At 53.4% G+C, this 14,197-nt stretch overlaps 1 protein-coding gene across 5 annotated transcripts in view; it reads left to right on the top strand.

Annotated features, from left to right (window-relative positions):
- The window catches only part of LOC105302739 (carbonic anhydrase 13), an 18,672-nt gene extending 5,405 nt beyond the window's left edge, over positions 1 to 13,267 (top strand). Inside the window, exons 3-7 of one of the 5 annotated variants that reach the window (XM_023520850.1) lie at positions 1,616 to 1,734; positions 3,654 to 3,749; positions 4,749 to 4,811; positions 5,345 to 5,500; positions 11,801 to 13,267. In XM_023520850.1, the coding sequence (XP_023376618.1) occupies positions 1,616 to 1,734; positions 3,654 to 3,749; positions 4,749 to 4,811; positions 5,345 to 5,500; positions 11,801 to 11,860 (494 nt within the window). In that variant the 3' untranslated portion in view covers positions 11,861 to 13,267. The other 4 variants (XM_011375925.1, XM_023520851.1, XM_023520849.1 and 1 more) reach the window with 4 other exon arrangements.
- The last annotated feature ends 930 nt before the right edge of the window (positions 13,268 to 14,197 follow it).

Raw genomic sequence — 14,197 nt, 5'->3', positions numbered from 1 at the left:
ATTTTTCGGAGGGCGTTGACAAGAGCTATTTTTATTCATTGTAAAGAAATCTGGACCAAATGGATCTAAAGCGGCCCAAACCATCAACCCACCAATATCTGTTGATTATGTACGCTCCTGATTTTTTTCCTTGGGCAGTTTTGAGAATTGTAGGAGTTAAGGAACATCCCGTCCAGCCTCCTAATTGAAAATGGGCTAAACAAACGCAAACACGGCCAGGAAAGCCGAAGCCCACGGAGGCTTACGTGAGCTCGGAGGACGACCGAACTTGGCGGCTGAGCTAGACCTGTGCCCAGCGAGCTGATCTGGCACCGGCACCGGCTCCTGATCGTCGATGGCCGGCTTCGGCTCTGGGCGAAGGGAGTCAGCTGGGCTGGTCGGGACGACAGCAGCCTGGGTCCCTCCTGGGTCCCCACCGTACGGCTCACAGAGGCCTGTGCCATCGGCACGTGCACGGTCCTCCTCGGCTTTCTCGCCCAGCGTAGAGCGTGGCACGTGAGACCTCCTAACTCTTCTTATGTAAGGTGGCTCATTCACGACAGATTTTGAGGATGTGTATTATAGACATGCCATCTCGGAGAGAACGGAGTGATTTAAATCAAACTGTCATTAAGGCTGCGCCTCCCCGATCCAACACTCACCCCTGCTGGGCAGCGGTGGGCGGTGACACCTGCGCGTGGAGTATTCGCCCCCCCCGCCCCCCACCCCCGTGCCTCTCCGTCCTCCCGCATCCTGTGCAGCCTGCCCATTGAGCGATTCCGAGGAGACGGTTTAAGACTATGTTTTCTATTAAGAAGCTTTTCCACATACTTAAGATTTAACTCCATTGCCACAGTTTCAGAGATCATGTTTATAACAGCAAAATACTAAAATATATCCACCAAAGTGACAAAGATATGATCGATTTTTAAGAAAGAGTTAATTTTGTCCTGTATGTCACACTTCCCCAAGAAGGCAGAATTCAAGCGTAAACGATGCGCTCACTTTGCCAATTTTTGTAGCAGCAGCATCAACGGCAAAGAAGCACGAGCCGTGGCTCCCGTGGCCAGCGTGCTGACCGTGCCAGGCAGACGTTCGTGCTTGGTGTTCGATTTTCTTTGTTTTTATGCGGCGTTGCGGGGAGGTGGCATTACTATTCTGAGGTCATAGGCAGGAAAGCTGGAACTTCCAAGTTAGAACCGGCATAAGGTCACAGCTGGCGAGGAGGGTGTGAGCCCAGGCCCTGGGGACGCCCAGCCTGGCACGTGTCCGGCTGCTCTCTGAGTCTAGGACAGGGCCGCACATGACGTGTCCCCACGCAGGGCTGACGTGCCTCAGCGCGAAGGCCGATTTCTCCTATCCCTGCCCCGCGTGTCTGTTGTCACGTCCGGGAGTGTCTCACTTTCCAAGGTGTTCGTTTTCACCCCCGTCTACCTGAGGGTTGGACCACTGCCAGCCACACGTGTAAAGATGCCTCGGGGGCCGGGCATGCGCGTCTCTGGGCGTTGGGGCCAGGCATGCGCGTCTCTGGGGCATTGGGGCCGGGCACGCGTGTCGCTGGGCGTTGGGGCCGGGGCGGCATGCGCCATGTGGCGTGCGGATGCCTCTGCTGACGCCTGGCTGTGTTGCTGTCTAGTTCTGCGAGGTGGCCCGCTCACCGGGACCTACAGGCTGCGACAGTTCCACCTGCACTGGGGCCGCAGCGACGACCACGGCTCGGAGCACCGGGTGGACGGCGTGTGCTTCGCCGCGGAGGTGAGCCCCTGGCCCAGCTCTCCCCTCTGCCTGCAGGCCAGGGACACGGACTCCCCCTGCCTCGGCCCACGCAGGTCCCGCTGTGCGAAGCTCTGCTCCGTCAGCGTTCGAGCTGATCGTCCCCAAGGGGGCTGGCGAGGCGGCCGGGCTGCATCCCGGAGCAGCTGAGGGGCTGCGCCCTGTTATGAAGAGCAGCGAACGGGGGGCTTGGAGACGGCGTGACGGGCGCAGCCAGAAGCAGCAGCTCTGAGCTCTTTTCTCTGGGTCTCTGGGAACTTACTGCTTCTCCTTCGAAGGGACTGCTGGCAGGAAGTGGGGCCAGGTCAGGGGACGCCTCCCTGTGGAGGAGGGGGGTGACCCGGCAGAGGGAAGGCACAGCAGTGGTCCCACGGGGATATGGGGCCAGCAGAGGGGACAGGTGCCAGGGCTCAGTGGGAGAGGCCAGAGGGCCTGACCTCACCAAGATAGTCAGGGAGAGTCCTGGACTTCATTCCAAGTGCAGTGGGAGGCCGCTGCCTCAGGTGAGTCAGAAAGAGGTCGCTCTGTGTTTTAAGAGTATCATGTAAGCCACACCTTGAGGATAGATTTGGGGGAAGCAGGAGTAGATAAGGCTCAGGGAGGTACAGGTAGCAGATGTCGGTGCGGTTGGTGGGCTGGTGGGAGGCGCAGCCGCTGTGGGGTTTGCCTTCGATTGGGCTTGGGGTGGGGGTGTTTCCGGCTGAGACAGGGACGCGGCTGGCGAGAGAGGAAGTCTGGGCGAGGCCTCGGGGCTGGCGGGCACTCGAGGTAGAAAATAAACATGTTCGGGGCCCATGGCAAGTTCTCTGCTGGACGTAGGCCCCTGTGATCTGATGGAGTGAGTGACGAGGGGCCAGGAGGGGCCTCTTTGAGATGGCACGTGGGGTGACATCTGACGAGTGCATCCAGAGAGGGCATTCCAGCTGAATAACAGCATCGTTCAGAAATTGCCTTCCGATGGGGAAGACGCACGGTTTCTGCTTCTGCAGCAGCCACAGAAGCCGGACGTTCAGCTGAAATCGCTGCTGAACTGGTCAGGAAATGCGCGTTGGCTGCGTCTCTGCGTTTCAGGGCGAACGCGGACGCTGACATGAGCCATCGCAGTCCCGCCAGGGCGTCTGCTGGTTCAGCGCGGTGCGTGGGAGGGAGAAAGACTCGTGTAAGAAACACACACACACACACACACACACACACACACACACACACACACACACAGAGGCTTTTCGTGCCCCAGTTTTCCCTGGCATTTCAAACAGCGGGTGATGCGCAGCCAGCAGCCGGCCGCATGCGCTCGCCTCTCTTCATAACTCACCGGGTTTCTACTCGGCAGCGGCCCCTGAGAGAGCTGCTTCGCATCGGTCCCTGCCTGTCCTGTCGCCTCTCACCGAGGGAGCGGGGGCGGTGACCTGGAGCCGGTGAAGCAGCTTAACTGCCTTCCACCCCTCCCTCTGGGACAGCGTCCGTCCGGGAGCCGAACGGAGGTGGCTTCGTCACCCAGCGTTGTCGGGCTTCGATGCTCCCCAGGACTCACCAGCTTAGCACGTGGGGCCTCACCCGAGCGTTCGGTCTGGGACCCCGGCGGCCTTCCCCGACTGACTCTAGTTTTGTCACTCACCGGGAACCGTGGCCGGAGGAGGGCAGGGCTGGAGGGGCGCGGCGGGGTGCGCCGGGGCCTCGGTGCGCGGTCACCACGCCCTGGCTGGCCCGTGGGCCCTCACCCCTCTGCTTTGGTTTTCGGACAAAAGCGAAGAGGCGGCTCCTGCCCGGGTTCCCGTGACCGACACGTCACACGTATACGTACGCGTCACCGGTACATCCGTGCAGCTGCTTCGTCTGCATCTATGCTGGTGAGAATGTTTTGGAAAATCATGTTGGCATCACGCCGCGTTCCTCCCTTTCAGCTCCACGTGGTTCACTGGAATTCGGACAAGTACCCCAGCTTCGTGGAGGCGGCCCACGCGCCCGACGGGCTGGCCGTCCTCGGGGTGTTCTTACAGGTGAGAACCCGCGGGTTTCGTCTGAAATAACCCATCGGCCGTGTCGCACGGAGCGTGTCGGCCGTGAATGGACGGACGCTCCGCTGTTTTTATGGCAACGCTTAGTTCCAGGTTTAACGTGTTCCCTCTGAAATGGCTGTGAAACATCTCCATGTCCGAGGCTCATCTAAGGGCCCAGAGCCCCCCGGGAGCAGCGTCCTGGGGTTCCCTCCTCTCGTGCAAACAGCAGCGGCAGAGGCAGCGGAAGGAACTGAGGGGAAAATGTTCATTGTGGGCTCGGCCCAGGTACCAGTGTTCACAGACCCCGCACAGAGCGAGGCGCCACTTCCTGGGCCCCCGGTGGTTTGTTGTCCCAAATGCACTGACCATTTCTTATTGTTCTATTATTATTATTATTATTATTTTTGTCTTACACTCGCATGCGGTCAGACAGGTACGGCTGCCGTCACCCCGGTGTGTGGGTGGGTGGGGCACCTTCATTACACCACCCACTCAGCAAGGAAAAGAAGCACATCTGTTTCTCTGAAGAACTCTCACGACCACAGCCTGCCTTGATTCGGGACCTCGAATCATCTTAGGCTGAAAGTGGGGGACGTTTTCCTCTGATGTTTTTTTAATGCCACAATAGTCTGTTTGGGTCCAGGCTCTGAACGTCTCGCCTGGTTTCGTGGTGCAGCTTTTACGGAGTGTCCGAAGCAAGGTTTCTCTCGAGTTAATTTGTAGCTTAAATATTCATAAAGCTACGGAAATGGGAAGCGGTTGCTGCTCGTTTGGGGATCACATTTACAGTTCGGCCAAGGAGCCCTGCACTCCTGTTCACATTCTTCAGGCATGATAAGGCCAGACGTGAATGAGAGTTTCATTCTAAAACAATCACTGTTTATTCCGGGGCTGGCTTGGGTTTTTTTTTTTTAAGAATTTAAAAGTAATGACTGAAATAGAGTGATTCGGACACGATCTGATACAGTAACCATTTCTTTTGAAATTTCGTGTTTTCAGATTGGTGAATTTAATCCCCAGCTGCAAAAAATTACTGACATTTTGGACTCCATTAAAGAAAAGGTAAAACCAGTTCCTGACGACTGATGACTCATACACAGCTTGCTGTCTCCTGACCTCTTATGTCCCTTTGAGAACGCAGACCCCTGACCAGCATGTGCTGCCTTCTCTGAAGCGGGTCTCGACGTCCTCAACCAACTCACCTGTTTCCGCTTATCTCCTGAAAATTATGAAGGTGTCTCAATCCCCTAGAGTCATCACTGATCGGCCTATGGATGCACAATTAGTTCCTGTTATTGCCCTTTTCCAGAATAAGCCTTCGTGCAGCACATTTCAATGGCCACTTGCATGAAAACAAATCTAGTGCTTCTTAAATAAATCTAAGTGATGTCCTTCTTCCTCTAAAATGTTCAGATGAAGGCGGTAACATTGTTTAAGATACACAAGGCAGATACTAAGTAATTCCATGAATGAATAAGTTCCAGTGAAACTATATTTCGTTGAGTGTATTTTCTTTTTCTTTCTTCTTTTTTTTTTTTTGAAGTCTGCGTAGGACGTTTCTGGTATAATCTGTTCCACTCTCTTTTCTCTCCCAGGGCAAACAAACTCGATTCACGAATTTCGACCCATCATCTCTGCTTCCTCCATCGTGGGATTACTGGACGTATCCGGGCTCCCTCACGGTCCCCCCTCTCCTTGAGAGTGTCACGTGGATTGTTTTAAAACAACCCATAAAGATCAGCTCTCAACAGGTGCGTTAACTTTGTCCAGGCCGAACCTGATGCTTTGGAGGGAACGGCGCAATCTTTTCTATTTTTTTGTATTTATTTATTTTTAGCAGGAGAAAACCAGATGTTTTACACTGTGCACAGGGAATTCACAACGGCATGAAAATTCCAGAGACAGTGAGGCCACACTGCGTCTATATGATGTTTTTGGACAAAGGAGAAAGTGGGGGTCCTGGTTGCAGATTTCAGAAGTGAGAATGGGCGATTTACAGATAGTCGGGGGAAGGCTGACTCTCTAAAAGCAAACGAGCAAACGAAGCAACCGGTCCCGTAGCTTCTGCTGCGTCTGAGGCCTGTGCTTCCCTTCACAAAGGGGAGCGAGGTGGGACCAGATGAGATCTCTGTCCTGCTATAGGACGAGACCGCTTCTTCCCCCTCTTCGAGTGGGATGCAGACCCTGACGTGCGTGCAGCGCCCCTTTCGAGCTGTCAGCGTTTGCTCCTGTTTTGTTCTGTCCGAGATACAAACGGGCTGGGATAGAAACGGGAAAAACAAGAGATGAGGTGCTCTTAAAAGGTGGCGTTCTTCCTTCTGACCGCGGTCCCTCGGCCTGCCCCTCCCACAGATTTCACACTCAGAAAGCGGGCAGTGACCCCAAGAGACCCATAGTGCTGAGGTGATGGAGTCTCTGTCCTCTGTCGGCGTCGGGTCTGTTGATGAAATTCTGTGGGGCTGCCTGAGGGCCTCATGCTTTTCCTGAGCAGTGTGGGCGGCCGCCTGTGCTCTTCTTGGGAAGATGCATCCTCACTCGTTATTCTGAAACGTGATTAGAGACCCCTGGCAGGCCGGGCTGTCTGCAGCTCGGGACGACTCTGCCCAGGGCTCGGCACAGGGCCGTGGACCCTGAGGGTTCTGACAGGTGCATGCCGTGTGTTCGGGGTGCTGTGCGTAGTGGGTTTCGTCCTGTTTTCCTGTTTGAGTTACGCGTTGCAAAATCTTAGCAGGAACACAGTCCGGTAATTTTTGCCCCTGATAAAGCACTTCTGTTCCGGGCCGGCCCCCCGGCCCAGCTGCTTGCCTTTTCTCCCCCAAGACTGGAGCTGGCTCACCTTTACCACGGTCACGTCTACCAAGGTCACGTCAGGGAACACCCTCGCCGGGCAGAACTCCTGTAACTGCTGTCGACCTTGGCTTCGGGACGAAAGCCAAATCGTGGCCCGGGGCATACTTATTAAAAATGTGATAAAGGTCCGGATGAAAACCCAGAGCTTGACCGACAGGGCGTCTCCTGCGAGGGTTTTCGCACCATCGGAAAGAAGGCGGGTCGCGTCGCGAACAGCGACCTGGCACCGAGTGGGCGGCCTTCTTCGTGGGGCCCGTCTGCCGAAGCTCTCGCGTTCACGGGAGATGGTAAATCTGAACAGGCGGAGTAATAGTAAGCATTATAACGTCAAGGCGGTAACGACGACGTGCCGTGGTTTCCCTCGTGTGTCAGGGACATCTTTGTTCCTTAATGCCGCCTGGAAAATAACCGTTTAAAAACCCACCCGTGATTTACATGAGAATATATCAAAATATATGTTAGTTCCCTAAAATGCCTAAGGTTAACTTTATCGAAAAATAACTTCCTGTAATCTTAGGAATTATGATCACCCGCTGTGCGTTCCCCTCCGCATCTCATTCGAGGCTCCGTTACTTAATATTAACTATTAATGTGCTTTCTTCTGTACAGGAGCGTATATAAAATAATAGCTGAATTTTAGAGTGTAGGTGATCGATAACCCACTGCGAATCACTCCCTTAAATCTCCTGTAGCAGGAGCACTTTCCGACACTTTCGTTTTTAATCAGATTGAAATGATTATGAGTAAAAATCCGAATTATTATTATATGATATTATGGCGATTTTAAGAGTTAAAGAAGGAAGCAAAAGATATTTTACAAGTCCAACCCCAGTCTAACTGTGAGGAAAAACACCAGACAAAGCCCCGTGGCGGGGGCGGGGGGGTCCCTTCGGCGAAATACCTGCTCGGCACCCCTCCGAACTCTCGAGGGGATCATAAACAGGGTCAGTGTGAGAAACTGACATAACTGAGAAATGAGTGAGCAGAAAGGACTAGCAAGTGTCGCCCTGTCTGCCTGGGGCAGGTCCCAGCAGGAGCAGAGAAAGACTCGGGGTGAGGAACAAAGGGAACCTGGATAAAGAATCTACTTCGGTTAAATGACAGCACGTTCACTGGTTCATCACTTGCGAAACATGTGTCACACTTATCATGTAAGACGCCAAAAACAGAGGAAGCTGAGTGCGGGGTGTGCGAGGACCGTTTGTACTACCTTTGCAAGAATTCTGTAAACCCGAAGCTGCTGTAAAATTAGTTTATTTTAAAAACCCAGATCGTGGGAGGGCCGATAAGATCGTTCGGTTGCCTGGCTCATATAACATGAAGCGAAAATGTCTTTTGTGCGTATGCCACTGACGTAAGAGTTACTTTCCAAAAGATAATTTTTAATCTCAGTTTTGGCAGCTCTTTGTTTTTGAAGTCGCTGGGAAACATTCTTATTATTTATTTTCCAACCCTGCGAAGATTCGATCTTCTTTTTAGTAAGTTGGTGCCAATTTTTTTTCAATCGCTATTTCTTGCCAAGTCACTGTCGGACCTCAAGGGCAAATCAGATGGTTTTCATTTTCCTTTTTCTCATTCAAGTCCATTTTTCTCCCCAGAGTCACTTACTGAAATGCTTGATTTAACTTCTAGGCCAGTGGACAGATAGACCATTTTCTGATGCTTTGGATGACAGAGCTGTCATTCTCTTTGAAAAGCTGACTTTTCTTGCCAAGTCTATCTGGCTTACCCTGAATTATGGGAGTTGGCTTACTCGTCTGCTGAAATTCGATGTTCAGGGTCCTTGGCTGTAATTCTGTGCTCCTTTGAAAAGTTCCCTTTTCTCTTTTGTTATGAAATCGTTTGCATACGATAAAATTCGTGAATGTCAACGTGCAGATGATTTAGGTTACTGCGTATTGGGCGAAGCCAAGCACCACCGCTGGAGTTAACGCGGGTACTAGACCCCGGCCCAGAACGCTGCTTTGTGCCGCTCTGCATTCTGTGTCCTTCCTTACCACAGCCTCAGGCGACCTCTGTGATGCACTCACTAGAAGTTTGCCTTTTCTAGGACTTTTTTAAAATGGAATCATACAGTATGTTTGACTTCTTTTGCTCAGCATCATGTTTTTAAGGCTCACCCATTCGATTTAGATTTGTTACTAAGTAATACTCTGTGGTATCGATATACCACTATTTAAAAGAACCTATTTACCAATTGGTAAATAGGGTATTTGGGTTGCTTCTAATTTTGAGCTGTTAGGAAGACGGCTGTCCATATTTGGATGTTAGGGGTAAGTGACAGGCACACCTTTGCGTGGACACGTACTTTCATATCTTGTGGCAATACCTAGGACTTTTATTCTTTCTGTCTCTTTACTGAGACTTCCAGCTACTCCGCAGAAGATTCTCGTGCATTAAAGAGGTGCTGTTTAACTTTGTGTGATCCGCTATAGTTAAAGCTTCTTTAAAACACTGTAACTTCCAAATTTGGTTCACCTTGTGTCTGATTCTGTCGATTTTCTCTTTCTTTGAGAATGTGTTTCACTTTCTCGATTCTTCGTATGTTGAATAACTTTTACAGAGAGTTGTCTCTATGACTAAAATCGTATTTGAACACCATCCGAGGTCGAAGGGCCTCGGGCGTTTTCCGTAGTTGTTTGCAAGGCACAAGTATGGCAGGAACAAGAATGTTCTAGCTACACGAAAACAATACTCAAAGATCAAAATTCTACAGCGTGGCGACGCCGTGGTTCCCGTGAGAATCGGGGCCCCGCTGTATTGGGGTGCTTGTAAGTGTTCAGTGCGGTTCCGAGGGCGGGAAGACCCCCGCCGAGGTGAGCTAAGCCACGGCTTCAGCTCCCAGCTGAGGAAACTGCAGACGAGGGACAGTGAGGCCACGCGGCTGGCCGTGACAGAGCCGGGCACGGGCCTCGCTCTGAAAGCCGGTGTCCCTTTGCACTGCCCCATTCTGCCTTTGTAGGGGACGGTCTCTGGTTTCCAGACGTAGCCCCCGCGAGCCACCCCCGAACGCGTGTGTCGCGTGTGGACTCAGGCCTGTGTCCCCCCCACAGCTGGCCGCCTTCCGCGCCCTGCTGTGCTCCGCGGAGGGAGAGGCCGCCGCCTTCCTGCTGAGCAACCATCGCCCTCCACAGCCGCTGAAGGGCCGGAAGGTCAGGGCCTCGTTCCGCTGAAGGTCGTCACCGGTGGGCCACGCCACACGCGTCGGCGGTCTGCGGGGAGACGGCAAAACAAACCGCACGCACGGACCCCGCGAGCTCTCCGAGGCACCGAGAGGACGGGCCCCGTTTTGCGAGCGGCTTGGGCACCACGAAGAAAATCAGACCCTCTGGGTCAAACGGACGCGTCCGTCTCGGGTTTGCAGTCACCGGGGTTCAGGCGCCATGCGGTGACACCCGCCAGGCACGTCCGCCTCGACGCGGGAAAGGCCGTCTCCGCGGCCCGCACGGCGGATTAGACGCGGGCCTCGGCCACGCGTCTCCGTGGCGCTGGCGAAAACCCGTCTCCAGAACCGCAGACCCGGGACGCCGCCTTCTGTGCAAGGGCTTCTGCTTCCTGTCTTCATATCATCGCAGTTCATAAAAAGTTGATGTTTTTTCCGACGTGAGTTTTTGTTTGGATTGTGTTGTTGATTCGCACGATGCCTTTAATGAGTGAACAGTGTGTGTGTGTGTGTGTGTGTGTGTGTGTGTGTGGTGTGTGTGTGTGTTGTGTGTGTTGGGGCGGGGGACAGCCAGTCACTGTGTCTGCCCGTGGCTCAGAAACAGCTCCACATTCTGGCGGGCCCCCCCTCGGGACATGCGGAAGCCTTGATGGGTCATGCCACATACACCAGTCACCGTGACGCTAACGATGAACCAGCTAGTGGCTGTCGGGTTGGGTGCTCGCCATCTGATGGCGTTAACCTAGCTTGGAACTAACAGACCACACGGCCGTGCGGGCATGGCCGGTCCGGACACCAGGGCGGGCTGCCGCTTTGGCCCTGTGTGCTGGCCACAGAGCCGGGCTCAGTCATGGCAGGTCTCTCTCCTGTCACCTGGTGGAAACAACCACCTGAGCCTCGTACGAAGGTGCGAGCCATCCACAAACCCTTCCACCCATCCGCAGGGCAAAGCCCATCTCCCCCTAGGCACGTGCTGCGGCCTCTCGAGCAGTGTCGCGAGCTGGCTCTGGAGACTCGCGTGAGCCTGTCACTCTGGCGTCCTGGGGTTCGTTTGGGTGAAGGAGCATGGGACAGGGTCCTGTTGCTCTTTCTGGTACAGGCGCGACACCAAGTACTACCCTAGCGACCACCTCGAGACACGACCACATGCCACACGTCTATCGCTTTCCGAAGGAAGTTTAACTGAGTTTCCTTGGGTTTGATGATCTGTTTCAGACACCTCTCTTCCTCCGGATGTAGATTTTAATAACTGGAAATGATTCTGGGATAGCCAACTTGACAGGGTAACTGTCACACGGGAAATCGTGTGATGATATATACGGTCGCATAAGATGGGCTGAAGCTTCCTCTTTTCTGGTTGGTTGGTTTCCTGTCACGGTGTCCAGCTTGAGGTCGTGCAGGAGAAAGGTGCCTGGTTAATATTTAATGAGCTGAATATTTTCTTAAATTGTATCTTCGGTGATTATCCTGTTGCCTGTGATCGAATGCACGATAAGTTAACCGAACGAGTAAAATATGTTATCTCTTGAAAACTGTTTCTTCTTAAAAGAACACTTATTAACACTCCTCGTGTAACCACAAGTTTTAACGGCTTTAAAAACACCGCTTTTCCTTTTGTTTGCAAAGACTGGCTGGGAAGTCTCGGAGGACGAGGTCTGCTTTACACTGGGAGGAGGCCGTGGCTTTCCCCGGGGGTGTGTGGGACCAGGATGCTAATTACCGTGTGGCCACTTTGTATCTTGGGGCTTCCTATCCGGACTGGATCGGCTCCAGGCTACAAATTGGACTTTGTAACTCTGAGTGGTGTCCTTAAAGATCGCTGATCTATCTCTCTCTCGGAGGCAAAGGTCTAAGTGTGGGTTAAACCTGTTGCCTTTGCTCCCCACAACGCATATGGGATGCATGTTTGTTAACCATCTGGGATTTTCATTTAAACCGGATTCAACCACAATATAGGAAGCGAGACACGCTTTGAATTATATCAGGGATTTTACATGCAAGACACAGAGTGAGACGCCATTTCTACATCTCTTTTTAGAAAATCACTTTTAGACTCACAGAAGAATTGCAAACGCAGCAAACGCCACGTTTGTCCTGAATTCCTGAGAGCACGCTGCCGACGGCCGCAGCAAGCTCCAGGGTCTGCTTCCCATGAGCGAGGACACGACCCTCCGTGACCGTGACGCAGCTGAAGCAGCCGCCAGAGTAGCGTCCTGATCCTACCTGCTCCCTCGACCGTGGCCCGCGCTTGGCCGTCATGCTCCCCTCGTGCGGGCACCGTCCCTCGGGCTTCGGTTTCTGGCGGTCCTACCCTTGCGGAGATGATAGGCTGGTGCTTCCGGTGTCCCTCAGTCCGGGCTCCTTGTTCCGTGTTCCCTTGGGGTTACACACGGCAGCGAGAGCAGCACAGACGCCACGGGGAGCCCTGTGCCCCTCGGGCGGCCGACCCAGCTGTCCTCTCACGGAGCTGATGCGCTTCCGTCTCTCGGTAAGAGGCCACGACTCCTGCCAGGCTTGTCGTCCAGTCGCTCTTGTATCCTCTGTGATGAACAAGCCTTGGTGCTGGGGATGTGGCTCGAGACCGTGTAACTATCCCGTTCCTTGTCGAACTTCGAATTTCTTCATCTACTTCCAGCATGGACTGGGCGATTCCTACTTGACTCTGGGGGCTGTAATCTGTTGTTACCGCCGTCTGTTCTCGAGGGCAAGTTTTTCTTGGTTTGGCCTGCAAGCTGGCCTCTGTGTCCCTTTGACATGTCCCCCCTTCCTTCCTTTACGATATGAGAAGGTAAATTGCAGTCACGTCATCTCACGCCATTTGACCCAGGAGTCGTCACTCTGCTTCAGATACGCCCAGATTCACTCCTTCCGGCTCCTTCCTTGCGTCTCTGCTCCGTCCTCGTCGCTCTGTTAGTCTGCACGCCTGCGGTTGCCACTTCCCCTTCTTCTGTGACAAGCTGCCCTCGTCCCGGGTGGGGTCACCCTTACTCTGGACATGCCAGCGTTTCCTGTCTGAAGCTCGCTCGGCCCTTGAAGGGGATGTCACACGTCTGCGCTCGCCCATAATACACGGATTGCGAAGCCCGACCCTTAGAGCTCGTTGGCTGATGTGTAGAATTTTAAACTTATTTTTCTTTTTCTCAAATTTTACCGGGGAAGGGCCCAGTGGAGCCCCCAAGGACAGACGTCGCCGTGACCTACATCGACGTACCGAATGGACGACAAAACACAGAGACAGCGCCCCTGAAAGAACTCAGCGGGGCCTGTTTCTTCACGTCACCCCGTTTTGCTTTCACGGAGTTCCCTTCCAGAGGAGCTCGGCTCCCGATGCAGATGAGACGCGATGGGGTAGAACCAGGGACGCAGACGAGGTGGAGTGGGAGGCAGGGACCGTGATGGGTGTGAGTCACGCGAGTCACCGTCCGCGACGAAGCAGAGGCTTTTGTCCACATTAGACTTTCGAAGGCGATTTTCAGGGTTGTCATGTAATAAAAATCTTCACGCGCCGGTATCGTTCACCCACCAGCCTTTCCTCCTGGCGCGGGGCCCGGGCTGCGTACGGTTTCTCCGCCCGCCACCCAGGCATCCTGAGGTCACTGAGACGACAATGCCCAGACCCACGTCCGGTGGCTCCTTTTATTTGCTGTGTTTTTCCCTCTGGAAATCGGAGCCTAGACAAACGCAGCTGGACCTGCTCCCTGCTCACACAGTGAAAGCTGCTGTGGGGTTCGGGGCTTCCCACAAGCACACTTTCAGCTGGCTGTGCTCACGCGCCACGAGAGCTAGAAATTCGAGCCCCAATTATATTTCTCACTTTTGGATCCTATTATGAAAAAAGCAAAGCTGACTCTGGCTTCCCAACCAAAGTTTAGGAAAAGAGGGGGCACAGAGCTGTTTTCTTGCTTACGAGGACGCGCCTCCCAGGATGAGCAAAAGCTCCTTGTTACAGGTCACAGAAACGTGTCCTTGTTGAAGACCAGGAAGGCTGAAAAGTTTGCGAGGACGCATTCCATCTTAATTTTTTTTTTAATAAAAGAAAGAACTCAGATATATCTAATACTGTCTAATGCTCAGTAATAGGTTAATGCTTGAAGGAGTCCCTATAACTGATAAATGTTTACAGTCAACGAGTCAGTTTACCGGCAGGTCAGATGGTAGCTTTGAGATGGCTCGGGAAAACGTAATCACACGCGAGTGTTTTGTAACGACTTCTCGTGGCGGAGCTTACGCGTGAACACTCTGTGACAAAGTCGTCAATCCGAGTCCCAAACGGTCTGTGCTGCGTCTCCCACCCCGTCTGTCCTGGCACGGAATCAGAGAAATGCCGTGCACCTAAGCGTGAGCTTAATTATCTAGTAGACGTGGGACACACCCCCACACACCCACACACACAGAGACACACACATGTGCACACACGTGCACACACGTGCGCACA

Source organism: Pteropus vampyrus, unplaced genomic scaffold (assembly GCF_000151845.1).
Source record: "Pteropus vampyrus isolate Shadow unplaced genomic scaffold, Pvam_2.0 Scaffold280, whole genome shotgun sequence".
NCBI lineage: Eukaryota > Metazoa > Chordata > Mammalia > Chiroptera > Pteropodidae > Pteropus > Pteropus vampyrus.
The sequence above is the reverse complement of the archived record's forward strand: the minus strand, read 5'-3'. Positions and strand labels throughout refer to the sequence as shown.